At 46.5% G+C, this 25,909-nt stretch overlaps 1 protein-coding gene, 1 long non-coding RNA gene and 1 pseudogene across 9 annotated transcripts in view; 2 read left to right on the top strand and 1 right to left on the bottom strand.

Moving 5' to 3' along the window:
* The window catches only part of C5 (complement C5), a 94,598-nt gene extending 82,015 nt beyond the window's left edge, over positions 1-12,583 (top strand). The window contains exons 34-41 of one of the 2 annotated variants that reach the window (XM_008273377.5): positions 2,069-2,171; positions 2,518-2,592; positions 2,709-2,814; positions 4,144-4,227; positions 6,062-6,151; positions 8,905-8,988; positions 11,330-11,468; positions 12,056-12,583. In XM_008273377.5, the coding sequence (XP_008271599.2) occupies positions 2,069-2,171; positions 2,518-2,592; positions 2,709-2,814; positions 4,144-4,227; positions 6,062-6,151; positions 8,905-8,988; positions 11,330-11,468; positions 12,056-12,194 (820 nt within the window). In that variant the 3' untranslated portion in view covers positions 12,195-12,583. Of the gene's footprint in view, positions 1-183; positions 840-2,068; positions 2,172-2,517; positions 2,593-2,708; positions 2,815-4,143; positions 4,228-6,061; positions 6,152-8,904; positions 8,989-11,329; positions 11,469-12,055 lie in introns of those variants that run through there. The other variant, XM_017350045.4, reaches the window with a different exon arrangement.
* On the top strand, positions 1,956-2,031 carry LOC127485396 (U2 spliceosomal RNA; annotated as a pseudogene).
* Positions 9,077-16,421, bottom strand: LOC127490252 (uncharacterized). Of its 7 annotated transcripts, none has more exons than XR_016211474.1 (4): positions 15,672-16,421; positions 11,052-11,397; positions 10,004-10,097; positions 9,077-9,302 (listed from the first exon to the last, which is right to left on the bottom strand). It is a non-coding gene; the product is annotated as an uncharacterized LOC127490252 (long non-coding RNA). The 7 variants fall into 7 exon arrangements; XR_016211468.1 differs by having other exon boundaries at positions 15,676-16,412; XR_016211473.1 differs by having other exon boundaries at positions 10,029-10,097; positions 15,676-16,412.
* Positions 16,422-25,909: the final 9,488 nt, after the last annotated feature.

Raw genomic sequence — 25,909 nt, 5'->3', positions numbered from 1 at the left:
AAATATTACATCTGAAACTTCTAGCAGGGACTGCTTTCTATACGCTGTGTAAGGTGTGATGGAGGAAAAGCCCTGACATCCCACAAACTCACACACGTCTCCTTTTTCACAAACACTCCTCCCACTGAGTGAGATCCGCTCATTTCCATCTCGGTAAGCTGTTTCACCTCTTCTTCCTTTCAGCCTGACTGCTCTTCCAAGCGCTGCTCTCACATATTCAGCTGCTTCTTCAAGCAACTTGAACTGAGGCTGGAACCCGAAACAGCTTGAACAGAACTATGCTTCCTCCGCTCCCCGCCCACCCCCACCAGACTAACCCTCCTTTATGTCCTCCAACTCTGCTGAGTGGTTGCACCAAGCCTCTGACACCCAAGACCGAAACCTTGGCATTATAAAAACAAACCTAAAACACACGTGTATACTTCTTTAGAGTTAATTTCATAAAAAAGAAAACGAGCTTTGAGAGGGGACTTGATTCGTGGAAATCTGTCAGCAGAACTGGGATAAAATCCAAGTTTTTTGATTTCCCCTTTCAGTGTTCTTTTCTCTCTTCCAAGAAAATCTCCCATTTTATCCCCTCTGCCTTTCTCCTTAACTTCCTAGACAGGAGATAGTCCTTGAAAGATTCTTTTTTACATAAAGTACTGTGGAAGTTTAGAAAATGGAGGAAAGTATAGAAAAGAAAGAAAAGACAGAATCAAGCATAATCCCACTAAATACATTAAGTGTATTTTCTTTCAGTGTTTGCCCGGATGTGTTTATTGAGTCTCTTTACAGTTAACAACTAATTTTCTTCTTTGAATGTGCTCCATTAAAAAAAGAATTAAAGCAAGAAGTGAGAGACATAGAAGACATTGATTCTTAAAAAAAAAAAAAAAGATTCATTTATTTATTTGAAAGAATTACACAGAGAGAGAAGGAGAGGCAGAGAGAGAGAGAGAGGTCTTCCATCATTGGTTCACCCCCCAAGTTGGCTGCAATGGCCAGAGCTGTGCTGATCCAAAGCCAGGAACCAGTAGTCTCCTCCAGGTCTCCCATGAAGGTACAGGGGTCCAAGGACCTGGGCCATCCTCCACTGCCTTCCCAGGGCACAGCAGAAAGCTGTATCAGAAGTGGAGCAGCCAGGACCCGAACTGGCAGCCACATGGGTTGTTGGCACTGCAGGCGGTGGCTTTACCTGCACTGGCCCTGATGGTGATTCTTATGCATAAGAGTGACCTAGACCTCCTTTGTTCTTCATTCCTGACTTTGGACATGGGCTCTGCTCTCATCCTCAGTTTCCCCAGCTGGTTCACTTGAGGTGGATGACTTGTGTTCTCCAGTAGAGTGGCCCTTTGGTGTTATTGGAAGGAAAGAGAAGAGATGACTGAAGGAGCTCTTGTAACTCTCAGAATCAGGGATTCTAACCCGTATATTATAGACATATACAAATCAAATACATGGAGACCCAAATTTAAAAATTAAAGCCTGCTGTGGCCGGCACTTTGGCGTAGTGGATAAAGCCAATGCTCTGGTCCAAGTCCTCACTGCTCCACTTCCAATCCAGCTCCCTGCTAATGCACCTGGGAAAGCAGTGGAAGATGGCCCAAGTACTTGGGCCCCTGCACCCACATGGCCACATGGGAGACCTGGAAGAAGCTCCTGGCTCCTGGCTTTGGACTGGCCCAGCCCTAGTCATTTGGGGAGTTAACCAGCAGATGGTGGATCTCTCTCTCTCTCTCTCTCTCTCTCTCTCTCTCTCCCCTCCCCCCTCTGAAATTCTGCCTTGCAAATAAATTAATTAATTAAAAAAATTAAAGCCGGCTAAGGAGTAGGGAAAGACAGCCTTTTCTTAAAGAATCTTATCTACAAAGGGTCTTCAATAAGTTCATGGAAATGTGCTTTATGAAAAAAGTATGTGTGAATGTCAGTCTTTTTTGCACCAAAAGTAAACATATCTTTCAAACGCATTTTCCATCACTTCTTGGCCTTTTGGCTAAGATCAAGTGTAGTATCAAATGCATTTTCCATAAGCTTTTTGAAGTACCCTTGTATCTATCTGTTCCCTTTCCTAATCTCTTGCTTTTAGCTACAAGGCCAGCGAGGAAGAGTCATCATCTGGATCCTCCCATGCAGTGATGGATATTTCTTTGCCCACTGGAATCAGTGCCAACCAAGATGACTTAAGAGCTGTAAGTGTTTCCTTTTTAATATTGCTGTGAGTGTTTGGCTTTCTTTTCTGTTTTATAGACAGACTTGTTTCTTTTCATTTTAATATGTTATTTTCATAAAATCACTGAGAATATATGTTCCAAAACAGCCAACTACCTAAGTTTTGATTTATCGAAATGAAGTGGAGCATACACATGCATGTTCTGAAATGAAATGTGCATGTTAACGTTTCAAGGACAGGACTTGCTCTTCAACTTCTTTAGATAATGGATTGCATCCCTGTGATTTAACATCCCATCAACAGGTGAATGCATTTAAGCAAAAAAATGATGAAACTAAAATAGAGTTTTTTCTTTCCTCCCTCAGCTTGTGGAAGGGGTGGATCAACTATTAACTGACTACCAAATCAAAGATGGACATGTTATCCTGCAAGTGAATTCGGTAAGCTGCCCATCGTGACATTCCCCCTTGCTATCATGATACGAAATCTGTAAGCTAAAATTTCCTGGGTATCTTCTCCCCTGTAACTTCCTCAAATTCTTGAATTTGTGAAACAGATTCCCTCCGCTGATTTTCTTTGTGTCCGATTCCGGATATTTGAACTGTTCCAAGTTGGGTTCCTGAGTCCTGCTACTTTCACAGTGTATGAATATCACAGACCAGGTAACCAACTCCACTTGGAAAATTGCTTTGGAAGACTCCTCTGTATTCTTTTTTTAATAGAAAACTTTTATTTATTAAATATAAATTTCAAAAGTATAACTTTTGGATTATAGCAGTTCTTCCCCCCTTTACCACCCTCCCACCTGCAACCATCCCATCTCCTACTCCCTCTCCCATCCCATTCTTCATTAAGATTCATTTTTAATTATCTTTATATTCCTCTGTATTCTTTACAGAAGCTTTAGCTCCACTAGAGGCCTGGAAATTTCATTTATTTTCTCTCTTAGAGCTCACTCTTCTTAAAAGTCTCAACCAGAGCATTCAAAGAACTTCAAACTACTGCACAGACACTACTGCACACAAACTACTGCGGACACTGAGCAAACCATTTCACCTCTGTCTGCAGTTTCTTCATTTTCAAAACAACTGGATCATATTGCCTCCAGCTTTAAAATTCTTTGTCTCAAGTATATCTGTGGTGTACATTTTCAGTACTCGCTGCATCTCTTCTTTTTAGGAAGGAAGCTCACATAACCTATTTATTCCTCCCAGCATGGGTTCTACCCCATTTACATTCTCATTACATTTTGAAGATACCTCTGTTAGAGCAGATGTCACATTGCCTTATAATTATTGGTTTGCATGTTGTTCTCACCAAGCCCAGATAGAATGTTTTCATCCTTGTGACCATAGTAGCTAATAGTGTCAGATAGAGATATAGATATAGATAGAGATATAATGTGTTTATTGAATAAATGATCCCACATTTGACTATTCAACCACTTCCAGGAATGTTGAGTAATTGGAGAATTTATTGATTTACAAGTTAGATGACTCTATCTTGGGAAGTTCTACCTGTTAGAAAATTCTTAAAATGAACCAAACTCTGACATGCAGTCATTCTGCTTTTATTTCTGAAATCATAGAGAATATATGCTTAGCCCCTTTGTCCAACCTAAACAATTATAATTCTTTCAACAGATCCTCATGTAACCTAACTTATTTTCCTCTGATTCATGGGAATATCAAATATTTTCAATCTAGGAAATGAATATTGAAGAGGAAAACTTCACACTTGATCTTAGCCAAAAGGCTGAGAGGTGATGAACAGGAAAACTTCAAGCACAGAACTAAGCTAACTTGGGGAGATCTTTTTGAGCATAAAGAGGCCACTGTATAGGCAATTCATAATTTAAACTCCATGGTCCTTAGCCATAAAAAGAAATGTTTGGAATAAGCTATTTCTGTGACCCCGTGTAGCAGAACAATCAGTAAATGTGTTATGGATCTACCAAGCCACTTCTCCTAACCGTGCTTTTACTGCCACAGATAAACAATGCACCATGTTTTATAGTACTTCCAACACCAAACTGCAGAGAGTCTGTGAAGGAATGCTGTGCAAGTGTGTGGAAGGTAAAGTCCATTTAGCACATCTACTCTGCATGCTTGGGGCCCTCATTTGATGCAGCAGCCATGTTGCCCTTTGGGACATGGATATTGGGACAATGCCCAATGTCAGAGTCCCTGGGTTCATGTCTCAGCTCCACTTCTGATCCAGCTTTCTGCTGGTGTGCAGTGGGTAAAGACTCAAGTGGTTGGGTCCCTGTCACCCACATAGGAGATCTGGATTGAGTTCCAAGCTCCTGGCTTTACCTGACTAGCCCTGGCCAGGCTGTTTGGCCGTTGGAGATGTAAACCACTCAATGCAAGATTGATATTTCTCTCTCTCTCTCTCTCTCTGCCTTTCAAGTTAAATAAATAATTTTATTTAAAAAAATTTAAACCTCATGCTTATTTAAAGCAGCCACTTATAACCCAAGGCTTATCTGAGAAAGCTGTTCAAAAGTAGAAATGTAGGGGCCAGCATTGCGGCGCAGCGGGTTAGGCCACCACGTGCGACACCAGCATCCCATATCAGTGTGCCAGTATGAGTCCTAGCTGTTGCGCTTCCAATCCAGCTCTCTGTTAATGTGCCTGGGAAGGCAGCAGAAGATGGCCCAAGTGCTTGGGCCCCTGCCACCCATGTGGGAGACCTCTCTCCCTCTCTATAACCCTGCCTTTCAAATAAATAACCATTTTTTGAAAGTAGAAATGTAATCTCAGCTGACTGAGAGTTAATAACTCCTTGAGTTTTGTAAAGCTGCTTGTCCACCCCTCCTGAACAATCTGATGGTTGATATCGTACAGGAACAGAGAAGCACCATCCAGATGGTTGTTGGATATCACAGGGATAACATTGTATGAAGTTTTTTTTTAACCTGGTCTTTCTAACATAATAGGAACCCAAACCAAGAGACCAGGGGCCCAGGACCAAACCACTATCGCTTCTTTCTTTCTTTCTCTTTGTCCTTCTTAGTTTTTGTAATTCTCTGGTTATTGTCCAGTTCCTTTCAGTCTTCTATTAGTTGAAGACAAACTTTTTGGCAAAGGAGTAAATCCAGAACTCACCATAATGAAAAAACTGGTTCCTTGAAGGCCAGGGTTTTTAGGTTTTATTTTTTCAAAATTCTGAACATCTACACATTTCCTAGGTACTTATACAATGCAGTAGCCACGAATCAGTCATTATCATTTAGGATCCTTCAACAGACTTTTTTTTAAAGATTTATTTATTTATTTAGAAAGAGTTAGAGAGAGAGAGAGAGAGGAAGAGACAGAGAGACAGAGCTCTTCCATGTGCTGGTTCACTTCCCAGATGGCCACAACAGCCAGCACTGGGCCAGGCTGAAGCTGGGAACAGGGAGCTTCTTCTGGGTCTCCCACTTGGCTGGCAGGGGCCCAAACACTTGAGCCATCTTCTCCTTTTTTCCAGGCCACTGGCAAGGAGCTAGATTGGAAGTAGAGCAGCAGGAACACGAACCAGTGTCCATATGGGATGCCAATATCGTAGGCAACAGCTTTTCCCACTGTACCACAACACTGGCCCCTCAGTGGACTTTTGATGATATTCATAATGGAAAAAAATTTCCCCCTTCCCATAAGGGAAACATACATTTTCCTAAAGTGCTGAATGTGGATAACAACCCATTCTAAGTCCTGTGTTCAATATCTCTTGGGGGGTTGTTCCTTTTACTTTTGCTTTGTGTAATGTTTTACTTTGTGAAAGAGGAGAAAATGGACAGGTCTTAGGAAATTGACATTTCTTATGTTGGATTGTCTCAGGGCTCATGGGAAACAGCATTTACTCCCAAAGAGAACATTGCTTTCTTTATATTAATCTCACTTTTACCATTTTCCACAAACCCAGCTGACTGTGGGCAAATGGAGAAAGAATTGGATCTGACCATCTCTGCAGATACTAGAAAAGAAAAAGCTTGTAAACCTGAGATTGTATATGGTAAGTTCAAAAGTTTAATAGATTCCTTGAAATGTGAAATCTTATGAATGCATGATCCGTTACAAAGACAAAAGCTTTACACAGAGATTACATGGATGCAACATTCCACCGGCTCACCTTGAGGGAAAATGCCATCCACTTTCAGCATTAGCAAGCAAAGTTACTTATTCTTCAGCCAAGAAATATGACTTTATTAAACTTGATAGGAGGGACATGCATGCCTGTCAGGACATGGTATTGGAATAGATCCTTCTGAATCACAGACGTGGAGCCATATTTGCAGGGAACTTTGGAGTAGCCACAGAGGTGTAAGGTTTCGGTTCTGTATTCATCCAGATGCTGGAGCAGAGACAGAGGCAATGGTGGTTTGGGGTTTGGGGTTTTAAAAAATCTATTCAAGCAATACTCCGTAATTTTTACTCTACGCAGAATTGCAACCTCTGTGTAAGACTCTCTCCATTTCAAAAGCAAGATCTCCTGATTTTCCAGAACTCAGAACTAAATCAATACTCAAGTCCCAGATAGAATTAGCTCCTTCGTCTTCTTCCCATAGTTTTTGATATTTATTTCTGGATTTTTTTTAAAGAGATCGTATTGTACCCTTTGTCGAATCTTTTTTGTTTTGAACATTGTAAGGGTGTTATTTATAAATAAAAATTAATTACAGCTGATTTCACACTTTATGTTACCAGCTGTTTTCATACCCTGTTTCTTATTAGAGTCCTGTAAGAACCTGTTAGCAAACAGGATTATCACTGTTTTACCAGTCAAGAGATCAAGGCTCAAGGGCATGCCAGAAGCAAGCAATAGAACTAGGGTGCACCCTGCTCTCCAGTGTCATTTCCTTCACAGTCTGCTCAATTCTCTTAATGGAAATACAGCCACCAGAGTGAAGTTTGTATGCTGTGTGGCATTTCTTTTCTTTGAATTCATCTTGACTTCAAAGAAATTGCCTGAATCAGACAAGATTTTAAAAATATGTCAGGCAGGTATTTGATGTAGCAGTGAGACACACATGTCCCATATCAGAGTACCTGGGTTCAAGTCCTGGCTCTGCTTCCAGTTCAGTTTCCCACTAATATGTACCCTGGAAGGCAATAGATGCTGGCTCAAGTGTTTGGGTACTTGCCCCTGACATGGGATATCTGGATTGAGTTCCAGCCTTTAGTCTGGAAGTTTGAGGCTTCAGCCTGGCCCAGCCCCAGCTGTTGCAGGCATTTGGTGAGTGAAAACAGTAGACGGAAGATTTTCTCTCTCTGTCTCTGTCTCTCTCTCTCTCTCTCCCTCCCTCCGTCCCTCCCTCTCCCAACCCTTTCAAATAAATAAAATATAAAACACACCAGGACTTGAAAAGCATACTATATTCCCATTGCTTTAAAACAACATTTTCATTAAATTATTTCTTCCTTTCACTGTCTTAACACTGAACTATCAGAAACCTAGTTTAACAGAATAAATGAATCTGGAGTTATTGGGCTATTTTCAATAAAAGACTTGTCTGGCTTTTCCTGGAGGCTACAATCTATTACAGGAGGAGTAGAGTGGGGGAAAAATGTTTCCTTTTTCTACCCATGCCAACACAGTAACTACATTACCCCTGTCACCATGAAGACTTATGAATCTGATGTTTGGGACTAATTTACATAGCCTTTGGTTCTACACAGTCTGTTCTGTCACCTCTCCATTTCCGGAATTAGACTCAGACCAGAGGATCTCGAAAATGGACAAACCTTTTAGGTCATTCGTTTCAACACCATCACAAGCAAAAATAAAAGGGATCTTTTCTGAGGCCACATGGAAGGGCTGGACCTCTTCACACTGTTCATTGCAGAGTTCAGGTCAAACACACCATGCATCAAGCATTCTTGCTTGAATGAGGAGAAAACGGGCTGCGGGTGGCTCATATCGGACAGTTGCCAATCCAAGCCAGGATGAATGAGAAAACAGGATACTACTTAAAACCAAAGATCAAAGCCAGTGGAGCTGTATGGAGAAGCAAGGCTCACGAGGTAGGCCTGAATGATAGATGATGAGGGTCCCCTCTGTGGCCCTGTGGGGAAGTCAGCGGTTCTTCAAAGGGCACCACGGGCGTGACTTTTTTTTTTTTTTTTTTTTTTGACAGGCAGAGTGGACAGTGAGAGACAGAGATAGAGAGAAAGGTCTTCCTTTGCTGTTGGTTCACCCTCCAATGGCCACCATGGCTGGCGCGCTGCGGCCGGCGCACCACGTTGATCCGAAGGCAGGAGCCAGGTGCTTCTCCTGGTCTCCCATGGGGTGCAGGGCCTAAGCACCTGGGCCATCCTCCACTGCACTCCCAGGCCACAGCAGAGAGCTGGCCTAGAAGAGGGGCAACCAGGACAGAATCCAGCGCCCTGACAGGGACTAGAACCCGGTGTGCCGGCACCGCAAGGCGGAAGATTAGCCTAGTGAGCTGTGGCTCTGGCCTGACAGGGTTTTATCCTGTTTACTTATTTATGTGCTTTTGTTATTTAAGTTACAACGGCCCTTATCCTAGTCAGCCTGTTCTGCAGGAGTAGCCAGAGCTAATGGTTGATCCTAGAAGAGTGAGTGAGTGCAGAGACGGAGGCCCGATGGGAAGGCGTCCTGAAAGACAGATCTACCTCAGGGTGCCCAAAAGCTTGCCATGCTTCCATTCTCATTTGTCTGACAAATTCTGGCTCCTACTGGATACGGCCTTGTGGCATCAACCCTGCATTATTTCATTTCCACTTTTTCATTTGTTTGTTTGCCAGCTTATAAAGTTAGCATCACATCCATCACTGAAGAAAACGTTTTCGTCAAGTACACAGCAACCCTTCTGGATGTCTACAAAACCGGTGAGAAACCATTCATTCACTCTTCCATCCAGCAAACAGGGAGTACCTACTGCGCGCCAGGTGTTATGTAAGACACAGAGGCTGCAACTTGAATAAGATAGGTAGAGTTTTTATTATTCCAAATGTTGCACTGTAAGAAACCAATTTGTGATGTCATTTCATTTTTGTGTCCACAGATGGTCACACCTTTCCTTTATTTGAACCTTGATTGCCTTTATGATGAGAGCGGTGTGTGACTAGCACTTGGGTCTTTTCCCAGTCCAGCTTCTGAGCACCGATGATATCACATGCAGTAGCAAGCCGTTCCTTTTTAACTGAAACAATAAATCACTTTTCATTCCAGAAAGAACAAGCATTTATTTTATTATTTTATTTTATTTTTCTTGCATAGTATCAAAGGACATTCCAGACTGCTAGGAATTCTGCATAGCCCCAGGAGATTCCCAAGTCGCAGAATTTTATTACTATCATTTCTGCTGTAGATTCAGAAGATTATTTTTATATTTAAAATCAAAAGTTAAGAATTTTTGCATATTTATCACCTCTGAATGTTCATTTTTAATACTTCAAAATTTGAATTTATATAAATATCAAAATACTGTAACTTGCTACCTATACAAAAATGGTTGTACACTAATAAGAAACCATTTTTGAATCAAGAACAAACTATGTAGTTTGAGGATAAAAATAAATTGCTAATTCTCCCAAAGCACTGGGTGCTTAGAGTAGATGAGGATCTAAGTGAAAACAAGATTAGTGGTTATTAAAGCTGGGGCTAATTACTTTCTCTTCTGAATATATTTGAAATTTTCCATTACTAAAAAGTTTTCAAAAACAGTAAGGCCCACACAACCACACTTCTTCTTCTGTCAGGGGTTGAATTGGCAGGTGGTGCTGCGAATGTTGGTCACACACTGCTGCAACAGGTAGCTATGGTCACTGGGACAGCCTAAGAAATGAGCTCAAACTAATATAATGTGCGTACTCCGGAGTTCTTATTACTAATGAAAATTACCACTTATACAGTTACTGTTACATACGCGTTACCAACAAGTTCAAACAGCTGCATAGCTAGGAGTCAGACACAGTCTCTGGCTCAGGAGACAGACCTGTGGGGTGAAACATTGTAATAGAAACTCAGGTATAAAAGAAAGGGAAGACACAAAGATACTTAGGACAAAGAGCAGCAAGAAACGTTTGCCAGACGAGAAGAGGCAGGACACGAAGATTGGGGCCAGCAGCCCAAGGTAGCCAGTAAAGCTGCTGCCAGCATCCCACATGGGCACCTGTTCCTGGCCCAGCTTTCTGCTAATGGTCTGGGAAAAGCAGCAGAAGGTGGTCCAAGTGCTTGGGTCCCTGCTACCCATGTGGGAAAACTGGAAGAAGCTCTGGGCTCCTGGCTCCGGCCTGGCTCAGGCCTAGCTCAGCTCTGGTGATTGTAGCCATCTGGGGAGTGAACCAGTGGACAGAGGATCAAAGTGAAAACAAGATTAGCAGTTATTAAAGCTTATATATATATATATATATATCCTCTCTCTCCTTCTGGATCTCCCATGGGTGCAGGGGCCCAAGGACTTGGGCCATCTTCTACTGCTTTCCCAGGCCACAGTAGAGAGCTGGATTAGAAGTGGAGTAGCTGGGTCTCAAACCGGTGCCCATATGGGATGCCTGTGCTTCAGGCCACGGCGTTAACCTGCTGCGCCACAGCACTGGCCTCAATATCCTCTCTCTCTGTAACTCTTTCAAATAAATAAATCATTAAAAAAACTTTAAGGGACCGGCAGTTTTAGTCTTCTTAAAACTTTCCTGTCTTGTACTTTTCTACAAAGCTGACCATTGTCAGCTACCAGATACTTCAATATTTTGCTATATAGCATAGGGAGAGCAATATTGTCCTATCATAGATAAGTTCCTTTAATTCTAGGCCTGCAAGACTTATAACAAGCATTTGTATGATTCTTACTATGTTCCAATCACTTCATATACTAACCCATTTGATCTCACAACAGTTGTTCAGGTACGTTTTTATTATATTCATTTTCAGACAAATATTGACGACTTACCTTTTTCAGATGAGGGGGATGAGCCCTTAAACAGAGAGCATCAATCATTTGCCCAGAGCTTCACAGCTGGGGTTTAACCCAGAGAGTCTGTCTTAACTATATGTAGAGAGAGTTATAACTATATGTAGTTACAACGTATCATACAGAATATAGAACGCAAAGTCCTCACTGTGTAGATGTTTCTGTTCTCTCGGTCACCATGAGGAAGCAGACGACATGAGAGGATTTACAATGTGACATCAGGACTAGCATGTGCTAACCGTCCTTGCGTGTCGCAGGAGAAGCCATTGCTGAGAAAGGCTCTGAAATCACCTTCATCAAGAAGACAACCTGTGCTAATGCTGACCTGCTGAAAGGAAGACAGTATTTAATTATGGGGAAGGAAGCCCTTCAGATAAAACACAATTTCAGTTTCAAGTAAGTCACCAGTATTCTGGAGTCTCTGATCTTTCCTCCAGAACTGAGTGTAATTTGTTCTTAAATCCTCTGTATGTTTCTTACGTACCTTGCTGTTAACCAACAAGCCATTAGAAACCAATTAAATCTATGAGTTGAAAACAAGAGCTATAGAAAGCCATCACAGCAGCCGAGGACTTAGCTGAACTGATAAACCAACTTAGGTGAGCAAGTGCACCTGGTGATGAATCTGGCCTGCTTACCCCACCCACCCCCCACCCACCAAGCTGGATCCGTCAGCATGTGCCCAGAGGGCTGCGTCTGTTAAGAGGAAAGTGTTTAAATATGCACTTTCTTATCTTGTCTATTTCCAAAAAAATAGACATTACCATCAGTGTCGTTCCTGCCTTCCCCCTGGGAGCCCCAGGAAGCTTCATGATCTTCAGGGGCTTAAGAACCTTCCCAAGGCGGGGCTGATGCAGAGGGGTTTGTGAAGCCTTGCCCCTGTGGACCTGCCACAGCTGGGCTCCTGCCAAGGGGGTCACATCCAGCCTTTCTCTCTGCACGGCCAGCATCACAAATGCTTTGCTCTCATCTCTTCTTGGCAGGTACATCTACCCGTTAGATTCCTGGACCTGGATTGAATATTGGCCTTCAGACACAACGTGTCCATCGTGTCAAGCGTTTTCGGCTAATTTGGATGAGTTTGCTGAAGACATCTTTTTAAATGGCTGTGAAAATGCCTGAAGAAGTTCAGCTGCATTCACATCTCACTTAGAGACTCCTGGTGCGGAAGCTCCGTATTTTAAACATTCACAGCTGGCCTTATTTGGAAAGCTTGCTTTACTTAGAATTAATGGCACTAGCTTTTATTAGAGAGTGACTTTCAAGGCTGTAACTTTCTAAATAACATGGCCAAGGGGATGGTGGGGCATGAAGACAGATACTCCAAGGTTATTAGACACCAGAAGCAATACATTGGAACACCTCCTAAAACCTACCACTCAAGAATGTTTGCTGGGGCCAAAATAATAGTCTTATTGAAATGGAGTATCTTACAAAAACATGGCCTGTGCTTGAAAGAAAATACCAAGGAACAGAAAACTGATCATTAAAGCTTGACTTTGCTTTCAAAATGTGCTAAAAAGCATGTTATTTTATGCTAGGTCAGCGTCAGCCACACAAAGACAGGCAGATTGAGAAAGGCAGTGGAGAGAACCTTCGTCCTAGGAAAGCCCAACCTCGGGGCCCTTAGCAAACGGAGAGTGTAAGAGAGCTTGTCTTCCCCCCTCTTCTCCTGCCCCCTCCATACCCAGGCGGGAGATCCTCTGTGCCCTTGCCCTCCCTCCCAACACACACTCCTTTCTCCCAGAAGCTAGCCAGTAATTGCTCTACCAGAAGACAGGCCTCAGAGCAGCAGCCTCGGTGAACTATGCCAAGGCAACAGACTCTGAGCGTAATGGTTACAGTGACTGAAGCCATGCCCGTTGGAAGAACCTGCATTTCACCATGAGGTGAAACGCTGCAAGACCTCATCGTGTGCTGCATCAATACTAAGATTTTCCACCTCCAGAAACTTAGGACTTTGTTTTTAAGGTCAGAGCTCACACTGTGGGCACTCCTTTGGCAAAAACAACCACCGTGTCCAACATGCCCAAACTCTCTGTCTGTGAGGGCTGAAGGGGCTCCCTCCAGCACAGCCCTGGCAGAGTCTGCTGTCACCTTCTTGCCGAATGCAGAGTGGTGGGAGCTGCCTCAGACGTGAGGGTCTGAGCATGCTGGCTGCCTTCTCCATGAGCGTGAAGGTGAACAGGTTGGTGCACAGCGGCCTCACTGGCCCACAGTGCAGCTCAACTGTCCAGCTGAGGCAGGCACCTTTGCTTCCTGTGTCTCAGTGAAGGCCTCTGAACCAGTAAGTCTTCTCCGGTCTTTCCTCCCAGCCCCTGTGATGCTGATTTACTCAGCAACATCAACAAATATGTATTGGTCAGTAAATGTAGGCCCAGACCCTAGTCTAGCGGCTTGGCACCAAGATTCCTGTCCTTGTAGAGCTCAGATTCCAATTGGGGAAGATATGCCATGATGAAGACGATAACTAAGGAATTGACCTTGCATATTAGAAGGTGGTAGTTATAGGAAAAAGTGAGGCAGAATAAGGGAGACCGGGAATGGCCAGGGAGGGGCTGTGGTTTCAAATAGAATGGTCAGGTCAGGGGAGATTTCCTTGGAAAGGTGAGATTTGAGCAACAGTGTGATGGGTGTAGGGAGTGAGCCACATAGCTAGCTAGGGGAAGAGTGTTCCATGCACTTCAGGGTACCTGGTGCCCAAGCACAGAGCAGGAGAATACTGGTATGCTAAAGGAGAAGCGAGGCGGCTGAGGTAACAGGTGCAGGTCATGAAGACCAGTGGAAATGGCTTTGGTTTTACTTGGAAGCGAACGGGAGCCTTTGCAAGGTCTTGAACAGAGTAGTAGCATGGTCTATCTATATATTTTTTTAAATTTTAACATTATTTTTAAAAAGATTTATTTATTTGAAATAGCTACAGAGAGAGGTAAAGACAGAGTAGAGGTCTTCCATCTGCTGATTCACTCCCCAAATGGCTGCAACGGCCGAAGCTGCACCAATCTGAAGCCAGGATCCAGGAGCTTCTTCTGGAACTCCCACGTGGGTACAGGGACCCAAGGACTTGGGCCATCACCCACTGCCATAGCAGAGAGCTGGATCAGAAGAGGAGCAAATGGGACAGGAACAAGTGCCCATATGGGATGCCAGCATTGCAGTCAGCAGCTTTACCCACTACACCACAGGGCTGACCCCAATCCTACTTTCTTAAAGAATTATCTATGCTGAAAATACATAAACATAGAAGGAAAGAGACCAGTCAGGAAGCTACTGCAACAAACCAGGCAAAGGCTGGTGGTACCACAGCTCAGTGTGATGAAAGTAGCAATGTTGAAAAGTGATTGGATTCTGGATATATTTTAAAAGTAGATCCAGCTGGGTTCCCTGAGAGGTTGGAAGTAAGTGTGAGCGAAAATGAGTAAATGAGTAGTTAAGGATGATCCCAAGGTTTTTGGCCTGAGCAACTGGAAGAATGATGTCAGAGAGGCTGCAAATGGAGATGGAATGGGTTGTGGGGAGGTAGGAGTCAGGAATTCAGTTTGGGGTGTGTTGAGTTCTTGAGGAGAGAAGTCAAGGAGACACCGATCACAGTTCTGGAGTTCAGAAGAGAGGGCTGAGCTGAAAATGTGATTCTAAGAGCCATCAGCATTTAAAGCCATTAGGATAATTCTAAGAGCCATATTAAAGCCTTTAGACAGGATAGGATCACTGAAGATGTGTATATAGAAAGAGGAGGGACAAGCAAGACCAAGGAAGACTTCTGGAATGTTTCAATACCAAGCTGTCGGGGAAAACAGATGGAGAACCCATTGTGTTAGGAGGAAAAATGAGACAGTGAGTGTCCTGGAAGTCAAGAGAAAGGAGAGAGTTTCTAGAAGGAAGTGTTGGACTGTGTCAAACGTTGCTGAATGGAGAGGAAACGAAGACCTTGCTGTGGGGTGACTCTGACAAATGCCGTTTGTCTGAAGCCGTGGGGACTCCTGATGGGAGTGGGCTCAAGGGTGAGTGGGAGGAGAAGATTTGGAAGCAGGGAGCATGGGCAGTTTTTTCAAGAAGTTTCACTATAAGGGAAGGCAAAGAAATAGGTTGAGGGAAGCAAAGTGAAGAAACAGGTAAGATGGGAAATAGCTGAAGGACACGATCTAGTACAGAGTAAAGAATGGATAACGCAGCGGGAGCATGGAGAACGCGGGGGTCCTTCAAGAGAGAAGAGCGGGTAGGACCCGGAGCACGAGCGGAGGACCTGGCTGTAAACAAGAGTGTTGCCACAGGCCCCTAAATTTCTGTAAGGTGCCATGGTTCACTCTGTGTTTTAGGTTTGTCGGGTCATGCGGTCTCTGTTGCAACTGTACAATCCACTCCTTGTAAGACAAATGCAGCCATCAAACATGCATAAGGAAATAGAGCACATTCAAGGGTAGGCTGGACTTGGCCTTGGGCAGCAGTATTCCAATCCATGGACCAGTGGGCTGGGGGCAGATGTGGTGCTGAGGTCTACGGCAGTCCCTTTGCTCAGAGAACTGGGCTGGCAGACCATTACCTGAGACAGGGAGTGGTGAGACCACGAGGGAGGGGGCTGGGGTAAGACACAAGACTCACATACTGAGAACGCGCAGCGTCGTTGCCTCTCAGGATCAGGGTCCACTTCAGGATTTAGTCATGAATTTCAGTTGGGACTGGCCAGCATGGGCTGTGGGATTTTCTTCAGCCACATGCAGATCCTTTGCAGAATCAAATGAAAGCTATAGACTCATCAGTTTCCTCTGCTCAACACAATCAGGAGCACCTGTAACCGAACACAATGAGTTAACTGATTCTGCCACCCAGGAGAACACACAAGTCATGGGAACCAGGAGGTTTCTTGGTAAGAGGGTGGCAGAAAAGACTGCTTCTGGGATTTGGGCTTTGAATCGGCTGTGTTAGAGATCATTCAAGGAAATGGAGCGAGGGTGGAGCCTTGCTGTCAGGATGCTGTCAGGAAGCAGGGGCAATCCCGAGACCGAGCCTCTTAGTTCTTTTCCAGCTGGGAGGGGAGCAGCAGCGCCCTCTGCCTTAGCAGGAAAGGCTGAGTGGCTGTTTCTGTGGTTTGGGCCCCATGCTTGTTTTCATTCTCCACTCAAACGTGATGGTAGAGTCGTCTCTTTCTGTCTTGATCCATTTTGTCTGACACTGAGACACCAGACTCAACGTTGGCACTGCAGCCCAACTCTGAGTCCCAGGCCAGCTCCTGGAGCCACCAAGACTCCCACTGACAGGGACGCGCTTCTTGTTCAGACCCATTTCCCCAGAAAAATGCACACAATCCCGTCCTAAGTCTTTGACGCCCTGCAAGTCTGTGCACGGACGCCATGATGGAAACCCCAGAGGCTTAGCGCACAGAGGAGGCCCCCGAGCCGCCAAGCAGCTCTGAGCTGTGTTTGGGGGGCGGGGTTTCCTCCTGAAAAGAGATCGAGTCCGTGTGTCTGTGTATTTATAGTGATGAGAGAAATGTGTCATGTCGTGAAGACATGATCTCCAGTCTTGGGATTAAAATGTCTCTTTGTGCCTCTGAGAGAGAGGAGAGCAAGAATGAGAAGAAGAGAAAGGAGGAAAGAGGGAAGGTAGAAGGGGGAGGACTATGTTTTAAGACAAGATGGTTTATGATGCCATTTCTAAGAAACTTCTGGCTTCTTCTCAGCTGGCAGAGTTGTCGCCCTGACAGGCACGTTGGCAGACACTTCTCTTCCTTGGAACACACTGTACACTCCTTCACCGCTCCCATCATAATCAGGTATGTGTGTGTGTTACATAAACAGCCACGAATTACATAATCCTAAAACGTCCAAACCAGAAAGGCCTTGGAGCCATCTCATCCAAGTCACTAATTTTCACCTGGGAAAACCAAGGCCCAGGGGAGCAGCCTGCCTGTGGCCATGGCGCCGTGAAGTGGAAGGGCCGGGACGGAAGCCCCAGGCCTCTGACGCTAACTAAGCCTGGGGTTCTTTCCACCCAACACTGAGCAGAAGCCACAGAGAAAGATCTCTCTGTAAAGACGCATTCTCTTGCAGTCAGCCGTTCAAATACAAAGCAGATGTCCCAGGGGGGAGCAGGCTCCCCAACACCGGGGCCATCCAAGCAGGGCCCCGCCGCCGCCTTCCAGGAACACTGCAGGGGTGACTCCAGGGTGGGGCTCTGGCCCTGATGAGAAGCAAAAGTCCCCTCAGCTCTGAGAGTCCATTGGTAGTCAAGAAAACATCTAGTTTACTTCTTTAAGCCTCCACGTTCACAACTGCAAAGTGCAGGAATAATTTCCAAGTCAGAAGACTCCTGTAAGACTGAAATGAAATGATACAAATAAAAAAAATGCCTACAAAATGACTTACCAATGTGGCATGGTAGAATGAGCTTATGGTTGGCTAGTGATACATCCCCGACATGCCCTAAGTGATAAATCTAATGAGGTTTCTCCTTGTGAATATCCTACTTAGAATCATAAAATATTGGCTGGTGCCGCGGCTAACTAGGCTAATCCTCCGCCTAGCGGCGCCGGCACACCGGGTTCTAGTCCCAGTAGGGGCGCCGGATTCTGTCCTGGTTGCCCCTCTTCCAGGCCAGCTCTCTGCTGTGGCCAGGGAAGGCAGTGGAGGATGGCCCAAGTGCTTGGGCCCTGCACCCCATGGGAGACCAGGAAAAGCACCTGGCTCCTGGCTCCTGCCATCGGATCAGCGCGGTGCGCCGGCCGCAGCACGCAGGCCGCGGCGGCCATTGGAGGGTGAACCAACGGCAAAGGAAGACCTTTCTCTCTGTCTCTCTCTCTCACTGTCCACTCTGCCTGTCAAAAAAAAAAAAAAGAATCATAAAATATTGACATTTCAAGAGCCCCTAGAGACAACCCTTCTGCATCTCACAGAGGAGGAAAGAGGACCAGGAAGGATCAAGAATTCCTCAGGCTTCCACTGCAGAGTCCAGGCTAACATTCCCCACTCATGAGAAACCAGAAGGACCGCTGCTTTTCTGTATTATTTGGCTGGATGATGCGTGTGTGTGTGTTGGTGTTGGGGGGGTGGTAGATTGAAGGAGGCTTAGAACTGAATGCATCAAGAGAAATCAGAGTTGGGCAAACATTGTTTGGCTTAATAAGATTTCTCTGGCTAGCACAGTCGGTGGTCACCCGGGCAGCTGGATGCCTTCGTGATCATTAACTTAGCTCTGTGCCTGGGTTCTGTCTTTTTGGAAATGAGGTCATTGTTTTCTCTTGGCTCATGTTTGAAATAAGGTCAAGAAAGCGAAAGATCTTTTAAACTGTTCAATTTTGAGCAAAGACGGGCACAGCATTAATAACCAAAAACATCTTTGTGCTAAGAGACCATAGGCAGAGGCTGCCCGATGTGCTTCCCAGAGGTTGGGGAAAGGCCACAGCATCCCCCAGCACCTCAGATTTCCCTGCCAGTGCTTCTGGGAAGAAGTAGCGCCAGGCAACGTGGAGTCCCTGACTGGCTGTGCTTGTGTCAGATTCCCGAGCTCCACCCCCGACCTATTGCATCAGCCTGTGGGAGTGGAGTGGAGAAGTCTGTATTTCAGCAAGATTCCCCAGGGAAATGAAGCCCCTACGGTTCCAGGGGTGTCGTCCCAGGGCTTGTGAGAACGCAGATTCTGACTGTGCGAGTCTGGGGAGTACAGGAGCTCCTACATCTCCTGGTGCTACAGCGCCGGACCTTGAGTAATGAGATTCTAGAGTGTTCTGTAAAATCAGGGACTCCTGCATGAAGGGAATCAACGTTGTTGAGCATAACCGTGCCCAAGGCCTTCAGGAACAGGTTGTAGGAGAAAAGGCCGAGGGACTCCGGGGACAGGGGAAACGCAGGCAGTGAGCAGACAGAGATCAAAGGGGAGGGCCCTGGAGGCCAGAAGGTGCTGAGGGTGGTCTGGGCATGCGTCATACTCCTCGCACTGAATACCCTCTAGGTTCCTTGCATTCATCAAATCAATTAATCTGCGGAACAACCTAGCTCTGTACTATTAATCATCTCTAGCCAACAGAGACGTAAACCAAGGGACAGAGAAATTAGGTGACTTGCACAAGGTCATTCAGCTGCCGGATGGAATTGGGATTTGGAACTTCTCTACCTCTTCACCTGTAGGCTCTTCTGCATCGAACAGACTGTGCCCTCAGTAAGCCTCTAGTCCAGTGTGGAATATGGGCTAGCAATAGCCGAACTTGGACGATGCTTGGATTGCCAGGTAGCACTTCATACCCTCCACATGTGTCCACTCTGTTAGCTCTTGTAGCAACTCTGTGAGACGGAGACGAAATTGTCATCTTCCCTCTGCAATCCGGCAAATGAGTAACCCTGCCTAGAGTTACCCGGCCGGCAGACGGCAGAGCTGGGATGTGCCCTGTGCCTCCTGGGGAACAGGTTCTAGAAATGAAGAGTGCAGCGAGGTGCAGCCGAGAGCACCTAGCCCACAGGCTGCGAGAGGGGAGGTCATGAGAGCTTCCTGGGGCAAGAGACACGTAAGCTAAGGTCTAAGCATCTTAGCAGGTGAAGAGGGCATGAGAGGGATGGAGGGAAAGACAGGGGTCCCCAGGAGAGGGAGCAGCCAGTGCAGACTGGGCCAAGGATGAAGTGCTGACGCACCTAACAAGCACTCATTGTGGTGGGTGCTTGGCGGGGTAGAGGGACAGGAGAGGTGAGAGGGAGGGTCATGAGGGGCTCCAACGTCACGGGAGGGAGTGTGAGCAGAGAGGTGCCATGGAAAGGAGATGGGTGACACGTTGGGCAGCGTCACTCACTGGTTTGGCCCATCACGCATTCAATAAATGGGCACAAGGCTGAGTGCCGGGCACCGAGAACACAGCATGGGCCAGACAGAAACAGGGGGCTTCTGGCAGGGAGTGTGGGCATTAAAGACATGGTTTATGCAAGTCAGTATTTGATGATGGCTGTAACGATACTGGGGAAAGTGACCCCGTGCAGAGGCCCAACAAGACAGAGGAGCGTGGGTGATACATGAGAGAGATGAGCCATTGCGGACTCCTGCGGGGACACCCTGTGCTAGACACTCAGGTCCCCAGCAAGGGTGAAGAGGCGAGGAAGAGCCAGCCCAGAGGGAGGGTTTGCCTCTCCTGGAGTCTCCCTGGCTGGCAGCCACAGCCTTGGTGATGGAAGGGAGCGGAGACCAAGCCTCGGCAGTCAACAAGAACCCGAATCAGAGCAAATCCTTCTAAGGAAGGGTCCTGTCCTGTGAGAAAGAGGTTGGAAGAGCCAGGGCACTTTTGGGCATAAGAATGGTCTGGGTTGGAGGGGTGCTGGTGCACAGTGGAGAGCAATGTGCTTGACCTGAGTGGCTGGCGGGGTTGGGAGTGACAGGGCAGGTGTCCCACATAAGGTAGACCAGGACAGTAAACATGCTCTTGTTTAGGTCCCTGAACACCCCGCCATCTGTCTCCCACCACCGTTGGTTCCCAAGACTCTGTCACCACACAGGGGACCCTGGGTAGAACATCCTCCAATATTTATTGCACTCTGATTTCATTAGCAAGCTGGTAATTCCCATCCAGTCACATCCTTAGGAGGTGTCACTGCCCTCACTTCACAGGTGAGGAGGCTACAGTTCAGAGCAGGCTGCCAACTGGCCTGAAGTTACATATCTAGTAGGTGCCACACAGATGTGGGCCCGCGCTGTGGCGTAGCCAGCAAAGCCGCCACCTGCGACGCTAGCATCCCATATGGGTGCTGGTTTGAGTCCCAGCTGCTCTTCTTCTGATCCAGCTCCCTGCTATATATGCCTGGGAAAGCAGTGGAGGATGGCCCAAATCCTTGGGCCCCTGCACCCATGTGGGAGACCTGGAAGAAGCTCTTGGCTCCAGGTTCTTGCCTGGGCCAGCCCTGGTCATTGCAGGCATTTGGGGAGTGAACCAGTGGATGAGAGGGCTCTCTCTTTTTCTCTCTACCTCTCTTTCTCTCTCTGTAACTCTGATTTTCAAATAAATAAATCTTAAAAAAAATGACCAAGATGTGAAGCAGACCTTCCTAACACTTGTGCCCCTCCTTGAAAAATGTTCTCACTCCACAGACAAAGAGAGGGGCCCAGGCACCATCAGTGCCTTCCCTGAGGCCTTCCAGTCCTTGGGAATCCAGTCCCCAGCTCCGCGCAGCTGCTGCCTCCACGTGGTCTTGAAGGAGGAACCGGGAGGCGAGCATCCCGGAAGAGGGCTGGTGCCCGTGGAGAGTGAAGGGCCCTAAGTGCCCGAGTGTCTGGGGAGATAAACCGCAGGCCGAAAAGTGGGGCCCCCAAGCTCTCACCCTGGCGACCACTGCCCAGGCCCTTGGCTGGCAGGGTTCCACACTACCAAGTACCCCAGGACCCTGGCTCCCCCCAACCCCGTGGCAGTGTAAGCCTGCATGTGGTGGCTGAACCTCGCATTTCAGCATTCAGTAAAGCAACTTGTTCTCCTTTTCTGATATTTTCCTTTAACTCATGCTGTTTCTTGCAGTTGTAACCATTTCTCTTTTTTCCTTCTGCTTATTATCAGTTTGCAGTTATCTTGCATTGGCTTATTTATTATTGCCTTGTATTTATTCTTGGGATTTTTTTTTTCTTGTTCATTTCATTTTTTTAGTAATGTTCCTAGCCAAGTGTTATTCATGTAAGTCCTTTAAAAAAAAATCTGCCATCATTCTGCTGTCTGGACAGAAAGCCAGCACAGGGACACGGGGCAGAGCACTGTGGAAAGGGCCTGGCCATGTGTATGACTGCATAAAACAGGCCTCTCTGTTCAGACAGGTTTATGTACAGAGGAGCTCGTGTCACTTAATCTCCAGATCCGGTGTCCTAGAGAGACCAGCTCCAGTTCAGAAATAGCTTCCAGGGCCGGCCGACGGCTTAGTGGGTTAGGCCACTGCCTGCAATGCTAAATCAGAGTGCACGTTTGAGTCCTTGCTGCTCCATTTCTGATCCAGCTCCCTGCTAATGCGCCTGGGAAAGCAGTGGAGGGTGGCCCAAGTCCTTGGGCCCCTGCACACACGTGGGAGACCCAGAAGGGAGTAATCAAGGATCACTCATAGCCTGGCCCAGTCCTGGCTGTTGTAGCCATTTGGGAAGTGATAGAAGACTCTCCCTCTCCCTCTCCCTCTCCCTCTCCCTCTCCCTCTCCCTCTCCCTCCCTCCCTCCCTCCCTCCCTCCCTCTCTCCCTCTCTCCCTCTCTCCCTCCCTCCCCCTTCTCTCTCTGTAACTCTTCAGTCTGAATTTATTTATTTTATTTGAAAGCAGAGTCACAGAGAGGCAGAGGCAGAGAGAAAGGTCTTCCATCCGCTGGTTCACTCCCCAAGTGGCTGCAACAGCTGGAGCTGCGCCAATCTGAAGCCAGGAGCCAGGTGCTTCTTCCAGGTCTTCCACAAGGGTACAGGGTCCCAAGGACTTGGGCCATCCTCCACTGTTTTCCCAGGCCACAGTAAAGAGCTGGATCAGAAGTAGAGCAACCAGGACTTGAACCAACGCCCGTATGGGATGTTGGCACTGCAGGAAGCAGCTTCACCCACTAGGCCACTAGCACCGGCCCCTTAAATAAATATTTTTAAGAAGAGAGAAATAGCTTCTGCAAAGGGGCCTCTGTACCAGATCCAAGCCCACTTTGTGCCCTGGACTCCAGCCCCTTACAGCTCCCCAGCTGGGCCTCCAGGAAGGACCTCACTGAGCGGAAGAGCAGGTGCACCCACCAGTTTTTCTGCTCACCTCCACTTCTACCGCCAGACTTGAGTGCACATGGGAGATCTGCCCCTGCATGGGCCTGTGTGGCCCGGCCACAGCCCCTCCTGACAGCCTGTGGAGTAGACTGCTGAGTTGGTTAATTATTGCCACTGTGTCTGCTGACCCCCCAGAGGCAGAGGCTCTAACCTGCAGCCCCACATCCCTCTCGGGCCCTCCCCTCCCCTCCCCTCCCCGTGTACTATAAATCACCACCTTGGCACACAGGATTCAAAAGGCTGCCCGACAAATGAAAACTGATCTTCCCTCTTTGCAAAGCTATTTGACAATACATTTCATGACCCAAAATATGATTATATCTCTTGATCTGGTAATCTTCCTGTTGAATTATTTATACAGAGTAAATTCTCAAAAGGAAAAACAATGTTTGCACACAAAGGTCTTCTGTGGAGGATTAATTATTCATTCAATAAATATTTATTGAGTGCCTCCTACATGTCAGACTAGATGATTCTAAATGGTGCATTCATGATAAACAAGGTCCTACTCTCCTGAAGATGGCCATACTTGGGGAGAAAGACAATTAATACTTATATAAATAATTCTCTGCAGATAATTAAAATAAAAGTCCAGGACTACTGTGGACTGTTGCAGGGGCCACCAGGTGAATGTTCCACACCCGGTGGCATTTTAGCTGAGATTCTCATGATGAGGTAGAACCACCAAATGAAAGTCCAGGACAGAACATTCCAGAAAGGGAGGCTGGTGACTCTAAACAGCCAATGGTGCTGGGAGCAGCAAGAAGGCCGGCACGGCTGCATCACAGAAAGCACACGGTGGGGAAGGAGGTCTGAGGCGTGGGAGGGGTCAGACCCATGGAATTTAGTGAGCACTCGGGAGATGTTTGGGGTTTATAAGCCGGGCATACTCAGCACGGGCCTGAAACCCGATTATCTGTGATAACAGAGGCAGGGAGAACATCTGGGAGCTATTGCAGTTGTCCTGGAGAGAGGTTACCAGCTCAAACTGGAAGTGTAGAACTGGAGGTGGAGAGAAATGGGTGGATTCTGGGTATATTTGGAGTGCGGCTGAAGGGATTTGGTGGAAGAATTAGGATGAGATAATGAAAGCAGAAACAGCAAGGATTACTTAAGGATTCTTGGCTTGAGATATTGTGGGTGCCAATTCAGAAAATAAATTTACGAAAACACAGAACGGAGATGTTATGAGTTGAACTGAGTGCCCCTAAAAGATGCATTGAAGTTCTACCCGCCACCCACGGTACCTCAGGATGTGACCTTATTTGGAAGTGAGGCTGTTGCATATGTAATTAGAGAATCAGTTAAGATGAAATCATACTGGAATAGGGTAGGCCCTTGATCCAATGTGGCTGCTGTCCCTGTAAGAAGAGGGAACTTCAGACACGGAAATAGAAACACCAGCGAGCGGACCATGTGGGGACAACAGCAGGGAGTGGATGCTGTGTGAAGATGCAGACATGAGAGGGATACACGTACAGGCCAAGGAACACCGAGAATCACCACTGCCCCCAGAGGTGGGAGACAGTGGGGCAGATTCACCCACAGAGCCCTGGAAGGAACCCATCCCAATGACACTTTGATCTCAGACTCCCAACCTCCAGAACTGTGACAGAATGCACTTCCGTTGCTTTAAGGTGCCCAGTTTGTGATATAGTCAGAAACTGTGGATCAAACCAGTGATATATCAAAACAATTGGGGGGAAAAACATTGCATCTGTATAGAGCATGTGCAAAGATTTTCTTGCTTGCCATTATTCCCTAAACAATATAGCATAACAGCCATTCACATAGCATTCACATTGTGTTAGATATCATAAGTAATCTAGAGATGATTTGAAGTCTAAGGGATGGTGCGTGCAGGTCATATGCCAGTGCTACACTGTTTTATGCAAGGGCTTTGAGCACCTGCAGATTTTGGTGCCCAGCGAGGTCAGGGAACCAATGCCTCATGAAGGAAAGCAAAGGACAACTGATCTTTGCTGCCACCACCCTCACAAGCCAACTCAAAAGCCACCAAGGGCCTCTGTATATTCTCTAATACAGAAGACAATAGGCCTGGCTACATCTGAGAAGACTTTTAGACATTCACGTGGACACAGGGGTCTGGAATTGTGGTAAAACAATGCACCATACTTTAGCAAAGTTCCATACATGATATTCAAATGTGACATGTAAAGTGATAGCCTGAAAGGGGGAACTAATCGCATCCCTGATGGTACACACATTCCATGAACATGGTATGCTGCCTCTAGAAAGCCATCGTGAGACAAGATGGAAACTGAAAAATGCCAGTGGAAGTGTTACACACACACAGTCAGTGATCACCACTATGTAGTAACTGTCTAAGGATGAGAGCAGGAATCAAGCTGGGTTCAAATCCCATCTCCGACTCTTCTGAGCCAGCTGTCACCATCCCGTGGATTACCTTCGTGCAGTGTGTTCGTAGCACCAGGATAAATGAACACAAGGCTGAATTTCAAAGTACTGAGAGGAAAGAGTACAGAAGCAGTCAGAATAGAAACAGAATTAAAGCAAGGATTTCCTGAAAGACTTGACTTATGGAAAAGAATTGCATGGCCTGAGTTAGGGTGCTCACTGTGGGCTGGACGTTGCACCTGCTTCAAGGAATAGATGACGTGAGAGGGCCAATAAACTGTTCCCTGCAGACACACCTGTGCTGGCACTCACCCCACACACAGTCCTCTGACTGCTTATCCATGCCCCTCTGTCCCACTGTGAGCTCCTTGTCCTGTCCCTTTCTGTGTCCTGAGCACAAGACCTGGCAGAAGGTAGGAATGAATTAAGTCGGTGGCACTCTAGAGCAATCAGACTCCGAGCTGAAGATCCTGCAACAGAGGCACACAAGACTGAGTGCCTTGACCTGAGGGTACCCTGCAGGTGCGCACGTGAAGCCTAAGGTACAGCTGAACTTTCAGGCAATGGCTAAATGGCTGGACCAAGGCCAGCACAGTGTCTTACCTGCTTTGAAAGGAAGAGATAGAAGCAAACAACACCAACTGGAAATCTGTAATGGAAGAAGAGGTCGCATTTTATCATAGCAAATCTATAATGGCTATATTGAGTAAATGAGGCTCACTGTGGATACT

Source organism: Oryctolagus cuniculus, chromosome 1 (genome assembly GCF_051225735.1).
Source record: "Oryctolagus cuniculus isolate XC-2025 breed Fujian yellow rabbit chromosome 1, ASM5122573v1, whole genome shotgun sequence".
Lineage (NCBI taxonomy): Eukaryota > Metazoa > Chordata > Mammalia > Lagomorpha > Leporidae > Oryctolagus > Oryctolagus cuniculus.
The sequence above is the reverse complement of the archived record's forward strand: the minus strand, read 5'-3'. Positions and strand labels throughout refer to the sequence as shown.